The sequence below is a fragment of the Capricornis sumatraensis genome, chromosome 1 (genome assembly GCF_032405125.1).
Source record: "Capricornis sumatraensis isolate serow.1 chromosome 1, serow.2, whole genome shotgun sequence".
Lineage (NCBI taxonomy): Eukaryota > Metazoa > Chordata > Mammalia > Artiodactyla > Bovidae > Capricornis > Capricornis sumatraensis.
In genome coordinates this window covers 45,916,313-45,932,040 of record NC_091069.1, presented here as the reverse complement: position 1 = coordinate 45,932,040, position 15,728 = coordinate 45,916,313, and the positions used below count along the sequence as shown (strand labels likewise).

Genomic DNA, 15,728 nt, shown 5'->3' with positions numbered 1-15,728 from the left:
TCCATGGGATTCTCAGGCAAGAATACTGACTGGAGTGGATTTCCATGCCCTCCTCCAGAGGATCTTCCTGATGCAGGGATAGAACCTGGGTCTCCTGCGTTGCAGGCAGATTCTTTACCATTTGAGCTACAGGAAAGACAGGTCAAATGCCTGTACTCTGTCAGAGGTACTTTAGAGAACTGTTGGTGGCTTAGTGGGTAAAGAATCTGCCTGCAGTGCAGGAGATGCAGGTTTAATCTCTTGGTCGGGAAGATCCCCTGGAGGAGGGCATGGCAACCCACTCAGGTATTCTTGCCTGGAGAATCCCATGGACACAGGAGCCTGGCAGGCTACAGTCCATGGGATCACAAAGAGTCAGACATGACTGAAGCAACTAAGCATGCATGCATGATAGAAGGTGAGTCACTCAGATCATGCTGCCTTCGCCTGTCCAAATCTGCTTTACAAAAATTAAATCTCTGAACACAATAGCCAGTTGTCTTTGTAATGAACTTGGAGGTCAAATTTGGAGCTGTTCTTCCTTTTTTCCCTTATTTCATATTCCTGTGTGATTTAGTCAGGTGTTTTTTTTTTTTTAGACAGAGGGGCTGTGAAAGCACATTGTGGCTCTCTCTGGCAACAGCACTTGTTACTTAGATATAGGCATGGTGCACGCTTATCCCATGGAAAGCCCTTGGGCTTATCTGCTTTCTCCAGTCGCCTCAGAACCTATCTGGCCACAGACTGGCTGCTGCTTTACTAGCAGACACTCTGTAGCCCCACCGCACCGCTTGCCTGCCCTGCTTCTCCTCACTTCTCTGAAATCTACCCTGTTGGAAGCTCCACTCAGGTCCTGGCTCATTCTCTGCTGTTGACAAATGTACTGTCACGTATTTATTACTTATTTATTAGTTGCTGTACAGGACCCATGTTTTATACACTTTCCACCTAACTTCAGACTCAAATGATGATGTCCATGGTTGGAAATGACTTCAGGTGGGAGATAGAGAGATCTCTAACTTGTACCAGTTTTTAACTATTGTCTGTCAGCTCCCAGTCCACCCTTTGTTGTCTGATCTATGAAAATGGATCAGAGCTCTGCAGATATTTTTCCTTTGCCTTCTCTCAAGTTGAGGGCTCTGAAGAGGATGATGCAGGAGAAGGAGGTTTTCCTTCCTGCTCTCCAGAGTGTAAAACCAGGCTCCCACAGAGCCTGCTGCTTTTCCCGTGGGCTTGCAGGCTGCAGCTTTCTGCAGTGTGCGCCCGCCTTGTCCTGTCTGCAGCTCTCATGGCTGTGATAGACTGGGGAGCCTGAGCCCAGCTCAGGTTGCTGCTTCTCCTCAGTCCCCACGTGTATATATGGGAGCCTGGTGGTCCTGACCGTCTAGAGAGCTGGCCACGTATGTTTGTCCTGAGCAGTGGCCCTGAGCACTCCCTGTCCAGGCCATGCATTGTCATGCTAAGCTCCTGCAGAGGGAGGTCTCTCCAGCTCCTGGGTCCAGTGGTAGCCGGACTTCCTGTGTGGACAGGACTCCCTCTGCACCCTTGTTCTCTCCGCCTAGCTCCCAGTAGTCTCCAAAGTTTGCTTCCTGTCTCCCTCCGCATGTGGATTCTTGTATTTCAGGCTTTGTACCAGCACCCTAGAGGGTTATTCCTGCTTTTCTGGTGACTGGACCATCCTGGGCACCCAGGAACTGCCCCCTGTACCTTCTTCAACAAGATACAAACCGTGCTTCCATGTTTGTCCTGTTTGGGGTACCTTTCATCTAGTATAAGTCAACCTTTAGAGTTCTATTCAATCTTTGTTGTTTAATCACTAAATCATGTCTGACTTTTTTGCAACCTTATGGACTATAGCCCATCAGGCTTCTCTCTCCATGGGATTCTCCAGGCAAGAATACTGGAGTGGATTGCCATGCCCTCTTCCAGGGGATCTTCCCAACCTGGGGATTGAACCCTCGTCTTCTGCATCTCCTGCATTGGCAGGAGATTCGTTACCACTGAGCCACCAGGGAGGCCCTTTAGAGTTATCAATTATAATATTTTATAGTTCTGTCTTTATAGTTGCTCAATTATCATATTTTTAAACTTCCCCTGCTTGAATTATGGTGGGGTTTCTGCCTCCTGGTTGGACCCAGACTGAAATACATCCCATGTAACCCAACTGAGCAAACATATGGATGAGCCAGAGAGAAGTCTAGGAATTTCTCTGAGGACTTGTTGAGAGCCTGCCAGACTATGCTGGTTTGTACATAGGTTCTAGAGCTTGACATGGAAAAACTTCACAAGCCATACCCATGTACAGGCTCTTCAACAAGGACTTCTGAAACATGTTAAGTGCCCCAGGAAGTGACTGCCTGCATTGCAACATTTCTTTTCCAATGGTTTCCTGCCTGGGTAAATAGGTGCCCCCAAGCTTTCAGTCTGTACCAGGGACCTTTGTTTAGGGATGTTCACTTTGTCCCTCAGCTATTATGGCCTTGGTGGAACTAGCAATTGCTGGAGGTCCACCCCCCTATCAGAAAGGAGTGTGGAGGTCCCTCTGGGGCTGGAGTGGAGGGGATTGCCTGGATGCTCTGCTAGTGGAGGGATGAAGCCTTCATAGACTCTCTGCTGGATCCCACATGCCTGCATTCCCACTCAGGTGGGTGCAGGGCTGCCTGTGGGCCTGGGTGGGGCTTTCACCACAGTTTACCTCTTCAGATCTAGCCCCTACCCTCCCAGGTCTAATATGGACTCACTACTAATAGTCTTATCGCCTATAACTCTAGAAAAGCCTTTACATTTTTTCTACTCTAGTACTTAAAAAAGTGAAACAGGTTTTATAAATACATAGATCATTGAGCAACACAAATATAGTTCCCAGTGTCATCTCTTTGGAGAAGGGTCATGTATATTTATTTAATCTAATTTCTACTGAAACAGCTATATTCAGTGAACTCAACCAGATGACCAAAATACCTGTTTGTTCAACAAATGCAGCATAACTCTCAGATGCTACAACCTGGGGTAGTGGCGTTGCAGGGTGAAGACCTTGACCGCAGAGGGTACCCTCGCTCCTGGATGCTTCAGGAGTGACACTTGACCGAATTGAGGAGTAGAAGAAGCTCCTCAGGAAGGCATGGCAGACAGAGGGCACTCTGTGGATGGCAGAGGGGAAGCTGGGACTGTCTGGAAGAGACTGTGTTTGCTGTGGTCAGAGGTGACAGTGTCCATGGTGCGGCGGTGGGGGATGCTGGCAGGAGGGGCTGCGGAGGAAGCCCAGAGCATCATAAAGGACTAGAGGGCATGTGAGTGAGACGATGGACGGGTGAGGCTGGTGTTGAGGCTGGCGCATAGCCCTGGGCAAGAGGTCTTACGGAAGAGGGGCAGAGGCCATGCGGCCCTGAGCTCTGGGAGTGGAGGAAAGAGGCGTTTTAGAAGACAGCACAGTTATATTTAGGCTCTGGGGATGCAGTGCCACGGTGGTGGCGGTGACCACACCAGGAACAGCAGGAGCAGGGGTGCATGTGCAAAGGCTGAAGACTGAGTTGTTGGGAAACAGGGATATTTGGGAGCTGCGGGGAATAAGGCGTTGGGCTCCTACAGTCGCCAGCCGCAGAGCCTGACTGAAATAGAGGAGAGCTGAGGAGGTGGTGACATTACTGAGGTGGGAACACAGATGTGGAGAGCAAAGGAAGAAGCAGCTCACTGCTGCTGGGGCGTGCACCTGGGCAGTCGGTCCATGGTGAATGCAGGACCCAGGAAGAGGGACTCCACACACACTGAGTATCTGGAGTTAGCTGGCTCAACATGCGACCCGTAGTTTCTTGTTTTGCTGCTGCTGTCTTTATTTACTTTTGGCTGTGCTGGGTCTTCGTTGTTGTTGCTTTTCTCTAGTTGTGGCGAGTGGGGGGTACTCTTCAGTGCAGTGTGTGGGCCTCTCGCTGCAGTGGCCTCTTTTGCGGAGCACAGGCTCTAGGGTGCACAGGCTTCAGCAGTTGTGGCACACAAGCTCGGTCACTCCATGGAACATGGGATCTTCCTGGATCAGGGGTCGAACCCGTATCGCTGCTGCACTGGCCGACGGATTCTTTACTACTGAGCCAACAGGGAAGCCCTGTTGGTTTGGGTTTTTTTTGGGGGGGGGGTCCTCCTTTTGGAGTGACATTTAAGGTGATGGATAGAACGGTTTCTAGAGGGAGAATATTTATAAAGAGGCAGTGAACGACAGAACTTGAGAAATGTGCTTAGTGTTAGGTGGAGGAACCAAACCCATCAAAGAAAACTATTGAATGCCTGTTTTACACTAGACAACACCCTGGTATGGCAGGTTATAGCATCACTTCACAGGTGAGGAAACTGAGGCTCAGACAAGTCAAGTAACTTCTAGGTCACACAGCTAATAGTAGGGTGGCAGTACCAGAATTTAACTCTGGGTTGTTTGGCTCCAGGTGCCATACTAATTTTCCAAAGTGCAGGTGGGTCTGGAACATACCTGTCCTCAAACATCTACCAGCTTTGTTTTATAATGACACAATCTTGTACACTGAAGATCGCGAACCCTTACCAGTTTTAGTAAAGGCAGGGGCAAGATGGCCTGTGGGAAGGTTAATCCCTGTCATTGTTTACTAAATTTTCTTCTTTCTCCTTTTCTGAAAATCTGAACATGTTAATGTGAAGAATGATCTTAGTGTTTGATTTTATTTTAAATGGTAAGTACCACTTGAGACTTCCCTGGGGCTTCCCTGGTGGCTTAGACGGTAAAGAATTTGCCTGGAATGTGGAAGACCTGGGTTTGATCCCCGGGTCAGGAAGATCCCCTGGAGAAGAGCATGGCTATCCACTCCAGTTCTTTTGCCTGGAGAATTCCATGGGTAGAAGAGCCTGATGGGCTACGGTCTGTGGGGTCACAAAGAGTTAGACATTACTGAGCGGCTAAATACACACCATTTGAGAAAATCAGCCACACTGGGCTTTGGGAGAACTGTAATCAGTGGGGATCAGAACTTGCTCTGCAGACACTTAGATGTATAATGTCACTTATGGGGACATATAGGTGAATAGATTCATCATGTATACTTTTCCCTTTAAATTTTGAATGTGAAGCTACTACTGCTGACTTATGAACCAGATTCCTTGAATTCAGTTGATCATTGTTCTGACTTACAGACCAGAAAATGTCAGACATATGTTCTCGCTAGGTGAGGGTGTTGAGGGCATCTTGGGGCTCCCCAGCTCCAGTCCTGACAAGAACTGCGGCCAGGCTTCTTGCTTCCATTAAGGAACAAGCTCTAGGTACGGGCCCACTCTTCTGGCCCCACCAAGATGCTGCACTTATACCCTTATCACTCAGCCGTCTGCCCTGAGCACTGGAAGGTATTCCCTGTCTCCCCCAGAACCACTTAGCTGCAAGCTATCCCTCTCTCTGTCTGAAAAGGTCTGGCAAGGACCAAGCAACAGATGTTAGCAGCCTGGGAGGTAAGGATTTAGGAAAGCCACTCTTGCCGGGGTTCTGGAGTGAGGACGGAGGAGGTTGGGCAGGCTGATTGACGTCCAAGTCCCCTGTCTCCGTGTGATATGGCAGCAGGCTTGGGCTCTAGATCCTTGAAGGATTTGTGTATCCTGTTTGGGGAGGAGAATGAGCAGGAAGCAGGATCCTCCCTGGACACGGAGGCTGCTAGCCCAAACTCTTGTGACTGAATCAGCAACTTGGATTTCCAGCCTCCAGGCCTCAGCCTGATTGTATTGAATGGCTGGTCATTTCATTTCATGATTACAAGAAGGTCCTGCCTTTCTTTTATCCTTAACATTGGTTCTAGGGATGGGGGAGCATAGGCATAGGTTTTGGATTTGGTCTCAGTGTGGTTGCTGGCTCTGTCCCTGACTAGCTGTTGGTGACCATCTACCTAACATACCTGAGCCCCTTGGGATGGGTGAGTGAGTCCCTGACTTAGAGTTTTGTAAGAATAAATCCTTGTGTCTGGCAATGGCCACATTAAAATGTCTTCTGGCCAGTGCTTTGCTTTTAGAACTGGAGGGAACCTTTTGGAATCATCCTCTTTTGTGGTGCCAGTCTGGCATCCAGGAATGAAACACCGGGATTATTTAAACTGCTTATAGGGGAATAAAATGTCTATAGCATAATCATTCAGTAAGGGTTACTTATGACACCACCCTACCTCCCGTATCTGACTTTGTCTGATGGTAGTTTTGAGGGTTCAAATGTATACATATAAAGCTTTAACATTTTAAAATAATTTTTTAAGAAGATAAACCATTGAAAACCAGACCATCATCTTTTTAGTCCCTTTCGTCATAAGCCTGTGCTGCAGTGTTCGCTTGTATCATGGTTTAAAACTCAGATAATGGAGCTGAACTGCTTAGATTTGAATCCTGGTTCTGCCATCTGCCAGCTGTGTGACCTTGGACAAGTTCAGTCACCTCTCTGAGTATCTGCCTCATAACATCACTGGTGCCTAGCATATAGCCAGTGGTACCTAAGTATTTATTAAAGCCGATATGTTCATAATTTACTGTTATTTTCAAGAGTCCTCTCTCATGCATGGCTTCAGGCAGAGAGCACGGACCCAGGGAAGGATGTGCAATGATCTAGGGGTGGACCTCGTGACAGAACTTGTGCAGAATACTGCAGCGTCCAGGACAGGGTTGGAGGGTCTGGGACTGTGGGACCACGGCCCACGCTAGTGATGTGGGCTGCAAAAATGGGGACCTCATATTAGGATTTGTGTGTGACATGTTCCCCACGCCCATCCCAGCAGTCTGGATGTGTGCAGTAGAGGATGTTGAAGGGAAAAGATGGTGCGGCAGCATTAAAGAATTAAATAACCTACAATCCTGCCACTCTGATTACACTGGTTTTGGTTTTGTGTGGTATTTTATCTGGATTTTCACATAGTTTAAGCATGGCATCTGTACTATTTTGTAGTCCATCTTCAGCTAACATAAATTTGTGTGTGTGTCTCTACCTTTCTAAATATTTTAATTGCAAAATAAAGGAAAGTGGAAGTGAAAGTCGCTCAGTCGTGCTTGACTGTTTGTGACCCCATGGACTATACAGTCCATGGAATTCTCCAGGCCAGAATACTGGATTGGTAGCCTTTCCCTTCTCCAGGGGATCTTCCCCACCCAGGGATCGAACCCAGATCTCCCACATTGCAGGCAGATTCTTTACCAGCTGAGCCACAAGGGAAGCAAAGAAAGAAGTTGTTACCAAACAAAACCAGCTGTAGTGTTTTAGAAATTTCAAGACTGTTCAGTCTTTGTTGGGGAGAATTTACTCCCAAGTACAAGGTGAAAGCTAAGGTGGTTCTTTGTTTGCACATGAGATTTTCTGATTCTGTTAGTCGCAGTAAAAATTCTGTGTGTCACAGTGAGGGTTGTATAACATCTTCCCTAGCTGCAGGGTAGATTTTCTTACTCAAATTCTTTTTGAGCAGTGTAACTTCCTGCTGAAAAAAGGACACGGAATTGGTTTTATGTCTGTAATGGGAATATTTAGTCAGATATTCAGAGAGCTTTTTCCCACAGATATTTTTATGGAGGTCACTGCTTTTTCCTCCTTTCCGTGAACTTTGGTTTGTTGTAATAGTCTAGTTCTCATGCGAGGGACTGTGCCTTGGTCACAAATGAAAGATGACATTTAAACTTGATAGAAATGTCAAGTTGGGAATCTGGGTGGTTTTCCTACCCTTCCTGCCCAGGTTGGTTTGGAATAAATGCCCTTTAGAAATAATGGTAAGAGTTGGCCCAAGCTGCACTTTGGGGAATTTAGGAAAGGAAGACTGGCCGCTTGTCAGAAGCAGGGCTGGGCATTTCTAGGCTCTCATTTCCCTTTCTTTGGAAAGTCTTGGTAACCACCAAATGTACCATGATCCGGTGCATTGGGTCTTTTCAGTCTTGAGCCAGCCTTTGAGACTTCACTGTTGAACTGAACCAGTTCAACCAGTTACAATACTGTGGGCATGCCTTATAGAAAAAGGAGGAGCTCCAAAGAGCCCTGGCTGGGAGCCAGAAATCTGTTTCATCTCAGCCTTATCACCTAACCCTGTGACATTTGTGTGCTCAGTCGTGTCTGACTCTGTGACCCCATGTACTGTAGCCTGCCAGGCTCCTCTGTTCATGGAATTTTTCAGGTAAGAATAAAGTGTTCTGCCATTTCCTTCTCCAGGGAATCTTCCTGACCCAGGGATCAAATCCACGTCTCCTGCCTTGCAGGCAAATTCTTTACTACTTCACCACCTGGGAAGCCCTCATTTGCCCAGTTAACCCTCTCTGAGCTCCCATTTTTCTCCCTGGAAAAGTGGTATCCTCTCGGCTTTCCTTAGGGAGCGCAAACGAGAAATGGACAGGAAAATGTTCTGGAATCCTTGAAACAAGGGGAGGATGGTGTTCCTTTGAGAGCCATGAAGCCCTGTCTTGGCTGAGGGGATAGGACATCCTGCCTGCCTGGTTCTTGATCACGGATGGAAAAGCCTGAATTGCATCAGTGAAGCTGGAAACCTTGGCCAGGATCAGTATTCCTCAGAGTATTCCTGAAAGAAGTATTGGTACTTTCTGTGATAAGAAACTTCAGATGGTTCTAGTTGATTTGCAGGTATCCGTAGGTCAGGATGCATAACTGGCTTTTTTATTTGGAATCATATTATTCACCCTGAATCTTTTTCTAGGAAAATTAACTTAGAGGTTCACAGTCTGTGCAAAAAGTACTGTGCTTCTCTTTTTTCCTTCCTTAAGCTGTCCTCTTCTACTCTAGGAATTTCAGGAATATCCATATTCCTTTTCTGAGTTGAAAATTTTTGTCAAGTAGTTAGCTGTTTGTAGCATGTGCTGTTTTCCTTCCAGATCTTCCTCATTGTAGGCTTTCTCTGTTCCCCCTCATACCTTTCCTTGTCCTCCTTTCAGCCTGTCCATGTGAAGGGCAAGACCTCCAGATCAGTGATACTGGGTCAAGTGCTACTTTAACTTTAGGAGAGTTATCCTGACTTAGAGGAAAGGTTTGTTTTTAGAAAGCATATTGTCTGGAATCTGGAGATCAAAAAAAAAAAAAAAGACAGAATGAGACCATGATTTATTTACTAATAGGATGACTGATTCTTTAACTATATCAGGTACCCACACAGACACATTCACGCTCTCCTGTCCTTGCAAGTCAGTCCCATAGCAAAGAGGTTTAGGTTGCCAAAGATGTGCTGGGCTGAGACCTTCAGTTTGCTCATAGGTGTGTTCAAAGGCTCTTTGAAAGGAGCTGACCTAAGGAGGAGGGCATGGCCCTTAGACTTAGTGTGGACATTTTGAATTATTCAGGTTGTATGTGACTTGGCGCCCTTTGAAGCTATAATTAAGGAGTAGGAAATACCTTATGGGTTTTTTTTTTTTTTTATATCACTTTCTTTGGAGGAAGTTTAAGAAGGCCCTTGGTAGGTCAGTAGTGGGATTCTTGAGGGCTGGAGGGCGGGTAGTGGTTGAGAAGGGAGGGAAGAATGAGGTGATGGGACACTGCTTACCAGGTGAGCTGAGACCACGCACATAGCTTTGCATCTGCTGCGTTCTCTAGGTGTGTAAAAGCTCTGGGGAAGTGAAGGTATGACATAGTGACTGGCTTTATGGAAACATCTCTCACTTATATGTCCTCAGCCAAAACTATCCAGCAGCAATAAATACAAACGACTAGATTAGAATCTACTGGACAGATTTTTAAGAGACACAAAAAGTTTGTGAATCCCCATCAATCTCTTCTGGGATGTTCAATGTAGTAATAACTTCACAGAATTCTCAGCATGACAAATACCTCTTCTACCGTGGGGCTTATTTGTTAGAACGAGGAAATATTAAAATCTTACAGTAAAAAGTAAATACTACTCTTGATTAAAAAACATAATAAATAATAAATAAGTTACAAAGATGTAATGTACAACACAAGGAATATAGTCAATATTTTATCATAACTTTGTATGTAGTATGATCTATAAAAACATCAAATCACTATGCTGTATATCTGAAACCAATACGTTATAAGTCAACTATGCTTCAGTTAAAAAAACAAAATCCAGTGCTCCTCCAATAATACCAGGCTTGTTTCCTTTACACCATTCTCTTTTTATTACTAGTTTAGTTTTTAGGTTTTTGGTTTTGGTTGTGCTGGGTCTTTGCTGCTGTGTGCGGGCATTTCTCTAGTTGTGGTAAGTGGGGGCTACTCTCTAGTTGTGGTGACTGGGCTTCTCACTGTGGTGGGCTCTCTTGTTGTGGAACATGGACTGTAGACCCTGGGCCCAGGAGTTGCGGCTTGCGGGCTTAGTTGCCCCATGACTTACGGAATTCTTCTGGGCCAGGGATCGAACCTGTGTTTCCTCTCATTGACAGGCAGCCTCCCAACCACTGGACCATCAGGGAAGTCCTACGTCATTCTTTTTGAACTTCCACGTTTCGTATTGAAATTTTAGAAGAATCAATCTTTAGTAACTGCAACCTGCCACCCACCCACCCCTCTGCCCTCCGCCCAAACCCACTTTGTTCTAGAGGTCAGAGAAGAGTGGCTGCCATTTGCCGTGGTGGTCTTGAAACCCCATCACCGTGGTTAGGGTTCCAGCTCTGCCGTTAACATAGTTACTTCTTTAAATCTGTTTCCTCAAGTATAAAATGGGAATAAAAGTAACAGTATCTACTGCAGAGGTTCATTGTAACAAGATAATGCACTGGCACCTGAGAAGCAATCCTTCAGGATTCTTTTCAAGGATGAGTTCTCAGCTCTAGAATTAACCTGATAAGAAATTTCTTTACCGGTTATTGCCGTTCCACTTTTGAGGACTGTCTCTTAATGTCAGGCATATCTAACCAGTTGTTCTTGGGTGGTCATCCATCTCAGTAGTGTTAGAACTCTGCAGTTATAGCACCAGCAAACTGTCTCATTACTCTTTCTTTCTTGCGTTGCCCACAGCCTGAAGTCTGTTCTTGGCCTTTGATATTTCACTAAAATGTCATTTTCATTTCTCTTTTCCTTCTTGCTATAAATAGCAGAGTTCTCAAGGATACAGTTTGAGCTTTGACAAATGTATACATGCATGAAACCATCATCTAGATTAAGATATACAAAGTACATTTCTGTACCCCAGAAAGCCCCTCCTGACCCTCTCCATTCAAAACCCCCACCCCTATCACTTTCAGATTTCTAGGGCCTAGATTAATTTTTGCCTTCTTAAGCTAACATAAAGGGGGTATGAGGCCTGTCGTCTCCCTCACTGTACTATTTTTGCTTTAGCAGTAGTTTTCCTTTTTATAGCTGGGAGTTGTTCCAGTGTATGAATGTACCACAGTTCCATAATCCATTCTTCTCTCGATGGCATTTGGGTTGGTCTCAATTGTGGGTGATTCGGATGAAGCTGGTGTGTGTCTTTTTATCTCTCTGAACACTCGGTGTGGTTAGTGTCTCCTCTTAGCCCTGCAGCCTTGGGCAAGTGTCTTAGTCTTTCTGCCTTGGTTTCTTCATCTGTGAAATGGTAGGTTGGGAAATAATTCAAAGTCGTGGCCACCATTTTTTATTAAAAAAAAAAAAAAGGAAATAGAATAAAATAGGTGATTACAGTGGATGACATGGAACTGCACACACTGCAGCCCACATATGAATAGCTATGTGTGTACAGGTATGTACATGATAACAAATATAGATTGTATTTGTCATTTTGAATTGTGAGCACATCTGTTTGCAGCACACTAGTTTGTATATGTCCTTGTATAAGCAAGGAAGTTTAAGCTGTGAGTTGTCTAGTTAATGTGTATCTCTGCCCTCAGGTATCTAAAACAGCCACAGTGTTAAGGGTCACTTACTCACACCTCACTGTGGACCAGCCAGTACTTTAAAAGCTTACAGCCCTCGAAACTTTCCTATTCAGTTCAGTTCAGTCGCATCCGACTCTGCGACCCCATGAACTGCAGCATGCCAGGCCTCCCTGTCCATCACCAACTCCTGGAGTTTACCCAAACCCATGTCCATTGAGTCAGTGATGCCGTCCATCCATCTCATCTTCTGTCGTCCCCTTCTCCTCCTGCCCTCAATCTTTCCCAGCATCAGGGTCTTTTCAAATGAGTCAGCTCTTCACATCAGGTGGACAAAGTATTGGAGTTTCAGCTTCAACATCAGTCCTTCCAACGAACACCCAGGACTGATCTCCTTTAGGACGGACTGGTTGGATCTTCTTGCAGTCCAAGGGACTCTCAAGAGTCTTCTCCAACACCACAGTTCAAAAGCATCCGTTCTTCTGTGCTCAGCCCTCTTTATAGTCCAACTCTCACATCCATACATGACCACTGGAAAAACCATAGCTTTGACTAGACAGACCTTTGTTGGCAAAGTAATGTCTCTGCTTTTTAATATATAGTCTAGGTTGGTCATAACTTTCCTTCCAAGGAGTAAGTGTCTTTTAATTTCATGGCTGCAGTCACCATCTGCAGTGATTTTGGAGCCCCCCCAAAATAAAGTCAGCCACTGTTCCCACTGTTTCTCCATCTAATTTGGCATGAAGTGATGGGACCAGATGCCGTGATCTTAGTTTTCTGAATGTTGAGCTTTAAGCCAACTTTTTCACTCTTCTCTTTCACTTTCATCAAGAGCCTCTTTAGTTCTTCTTCACTTCTGCCATAAGGGTGGTGTCATCTGCATATCTGAGGTTATTGATATTTCTCCGGGCAATCTTGATTCTAGCTTGTGCTTCCTCCAGCCCAGCGTTTCTCATGATGTACTCTGCATATAAGTTAAATAAGCAGGGTGACAATATACAGCCTTGACGTACTCTTTTTCCTATTTGTAACCAGTCTGTTGTTCCATGTCCAGTTCTAACTGTTGCTTCCTGACTTAAGTGGGTTATTATCACCATTTTATAAATGGAGAAGCCGCTGAGACATCAGTTGTTATACAACTTGCCTGAGGTCACAGAGCTCAAATCGAGGATGGTAGAGCCATGATTTGAACCCAGGTACTGCAGGTCTTGAATCTGTGCTCTAAACCACTGTTCTGGGGGACATGAAAGAGACAAGTGACATGTGAGCAAATGCGGTGAATAATAATCTAATCAGTACTATGGTCCTCTCTTTTATTTCAGATATGAGAAATGAGTGTTGGACGTCGAAGAATAAAGTTGTTGGGAATCCTGATGATGGTAAATGTCTTCATTTATTTGATCCTGGAAGTCTCCAAAAGCAATAGCCAAGAAAAAAATGCAAAGGGGGAAGTAATAATACCTAAAGAAAGGTTCTGGAAGATATCTGACCCTCCTCGGGCATATTGGAACAAGGAACAAGAAAAGCTGAACAGGAGGTTCAATCCCATTTTGAACACGTTAGCCAACCAGACAGGAGAAGCATACGGATTCTCCAATATAAGCCATCTAAATTACTGTGAACCTGACCTGAGGGTCATGTCAGCAGTTTCAGATTTCAACAGTTTGCCAGACAGATTTAAAGATTTTCTGCTATATTTGAGATGTCGAAATTATTCACTGCTTATAGACCAACCAGATAAGTGTGCAAAGAAGCCCTTTTTATTGCTGGCGATTAAGTCCCTAACTTCACATTTCGATAGAAGGCAAGCGATTCGGGAATCTTGGGGCAAAGAAACCAATATGGGGAACCAAACGGTGGTGCGAGTTTTCTTACTGGGCCAGACCCCCGCAGAGGACAACCATCCTGACCTTTCAGATATGCTGAAATTTGAGAGTGAGAAGCACCAAGACATTCTTTTGTGGAACTACAGAGATACATTCTTCAACTTGTCTCTGAAAGAAGTACTCTTTCTCAGGTGGGTGAGCACTTCCTGCCCAAATGCTGAGTTTGTGTTCAAGGGCGATGATGATGTTTTTGTGAACACGCATCATCTCCTGAATTACTTGAATAGCTTATCCGGGAACAAAGCCAAAGATTTGTTTATTGGTGATGTGATTCATAATGCTGGACCTCATCGGGATAAGAAACTCAAGTACTACATCCCGGAAGTTGTTTACACTGGCGTCTACCCGCCTTATGCAGGAGGAGGCGGATTCCTGTACTCCGGCCACCTGGCCCTGAGACTGTACAATGTAACTGACCGGGTCCTTCTCTACCCCATTGATGATGTTTATACTGGAATGTGCCTTCAGAAACTCGGCCTCGCTCCAGAGAGACACAAAGGCTTCAGGACATTTGATATAGAAGAGAAAAGCAGGAGTAACATTTGTTCCTATGTAGATTTGATGTTGGTACATAGTAGAAAACCTCAAGAGATGATTGATATTTGGTCTCGGTTGCAGAGTGCTCATTTAAAATGCTGAATTATGTGCAAACTACATTTTACATAGAAATGTATCTCAAATAGTTCCCATTTGTGTTCTCTTCCATTAGAGGTCATTTCTATGTAAAACCATCAAAATTGCCTTTATAGGTCATGTCCATTTGACGGCCCCTAAACTCTTCATTGTGGTACTTCCTGAAGAGGGAAAGCAGAAGATGCTAATTTTTTATGTAGAACAAGACAAAATGAATGGTTCTGACCCTTCCTGTTAGCCAGTGGTCATTATTTTCTAACTTGTCCCCCTCATCATCTGAAATCATGTTTCTAGAATTTGACCATATTTTTGTTTAGCCCTCATATGATGATAATCCTATTTCCCATTATAATGAGTAAATTATCAGTTTAGGTATTCATAAACCTATTGGCAAAAGAGACATTGCTGTATATGACTCAGTGGTTTTAGTGAAATGCAATTACATTTGTTTTCATGAAATTTAGATGAAGTTTTAAAATCATCTAGAAAGAAATTGACTTTTGTCAGAATTGCCCTGCCACCCCAACAGTATTTCCTTGTGTTAACCAAATCAATCAGTTCTGCAAAATGAGCATCGCTGGATGACATTTAACCAGTGTATCATGTTGTGGTCTTATGATCATCATGAGAAAGCTTAACTATCTTGCATTTGGTCTCCTGTGTGGTATCATGATAGTTCTCTTTTTTAGTATTTGAAAATAATGAGTATGATTCCATAATGTTCAAACTGAAGATTGAATTGTCCCTGGCAACCATATTGTATTTATAATTTTTCATTGTGGACCAGGAAAGCATATGTCATTTTTGAACTTTAAGTGAAAAGATTGAAATTGCAGACCTTGTCATGAATGGTTTGTCAGTTTGAAACTGCAGGATTCTATTCTTGCCGTATGGTTACATATTACTTATACAAAATTGTTATCCTAAGTAGTGACTGCTTTCCTGTTTCAGTGTAGAAGTACCTGTGTTTTTATTTATTGTTCAGATCAAATACCAAACATTTTCTTAAATATATTTTGTGTAATATTTTATTTGTATGCAGTGTTGTTGACTTATTTAACTAGAGCATGGTATTTTAAATAGTAAAGTAACATGTTAAATAAAACTAATGGTTATTTTTGAATTTTAAAATCTGTTCTTTTTTGGGGGAATATAAACTATAATTCTGCCAAACTGTTGCTTATATATACTATCTTGTGACATGCTTTCTTGAGATATTTTTGTGTTATAGAGATGAAGATTCTTACAGATGTGATAATGGGGACTGTAAGGAGATAGGAATAAAGTCACCATATTTTTAATTGTCATGTGTAACGTGTCATCTATAATCTCTGTTTCCTGTATTTAATTACATTTTTCTCCAAAAGGCCTTTCCCAAAAAGGCCACTTTTTCCCCCCAGAAACTATTGACTACAGTAGTAACATTGAGCTATACCTTTTTCTCTGTCTCCGTGGGTC

The 15,728-nt window shown here is 44.1% G+C and overlaps 1 protein-coding gene across 1 annotated transcript in view; it reads left to right on the top strand.

Moving 5' to 3' along the window:
• B3GNT2 (UDP-GlcNAc:betaGal beta-1,3-N-acetylglucosaminyltransferase 2) overlaps window positions 1–15,517 on the top strand; it is a 31,702-nt gene extending 16,185 nt beyond the window's left edge. Inside the window, exon 2 of the mRNA XM_068975737.1 lies at window positions 13,074–15,517. Coding sequence (XP_068831838.1) covers window positions 13,083–14,276 — 1,194 coding nt within the window. The 5' untranslated portion in view covers window positions 13,074–13,082 and the 3' untranslated portion in view covers window positions 14,277–15,517. The remainder of the gene's footprint in view (window positions 1–13,073) is intronic.
• The last annotated feature ends 211 nt before the right edge of the window (window positions 15,518–15,728 follow it).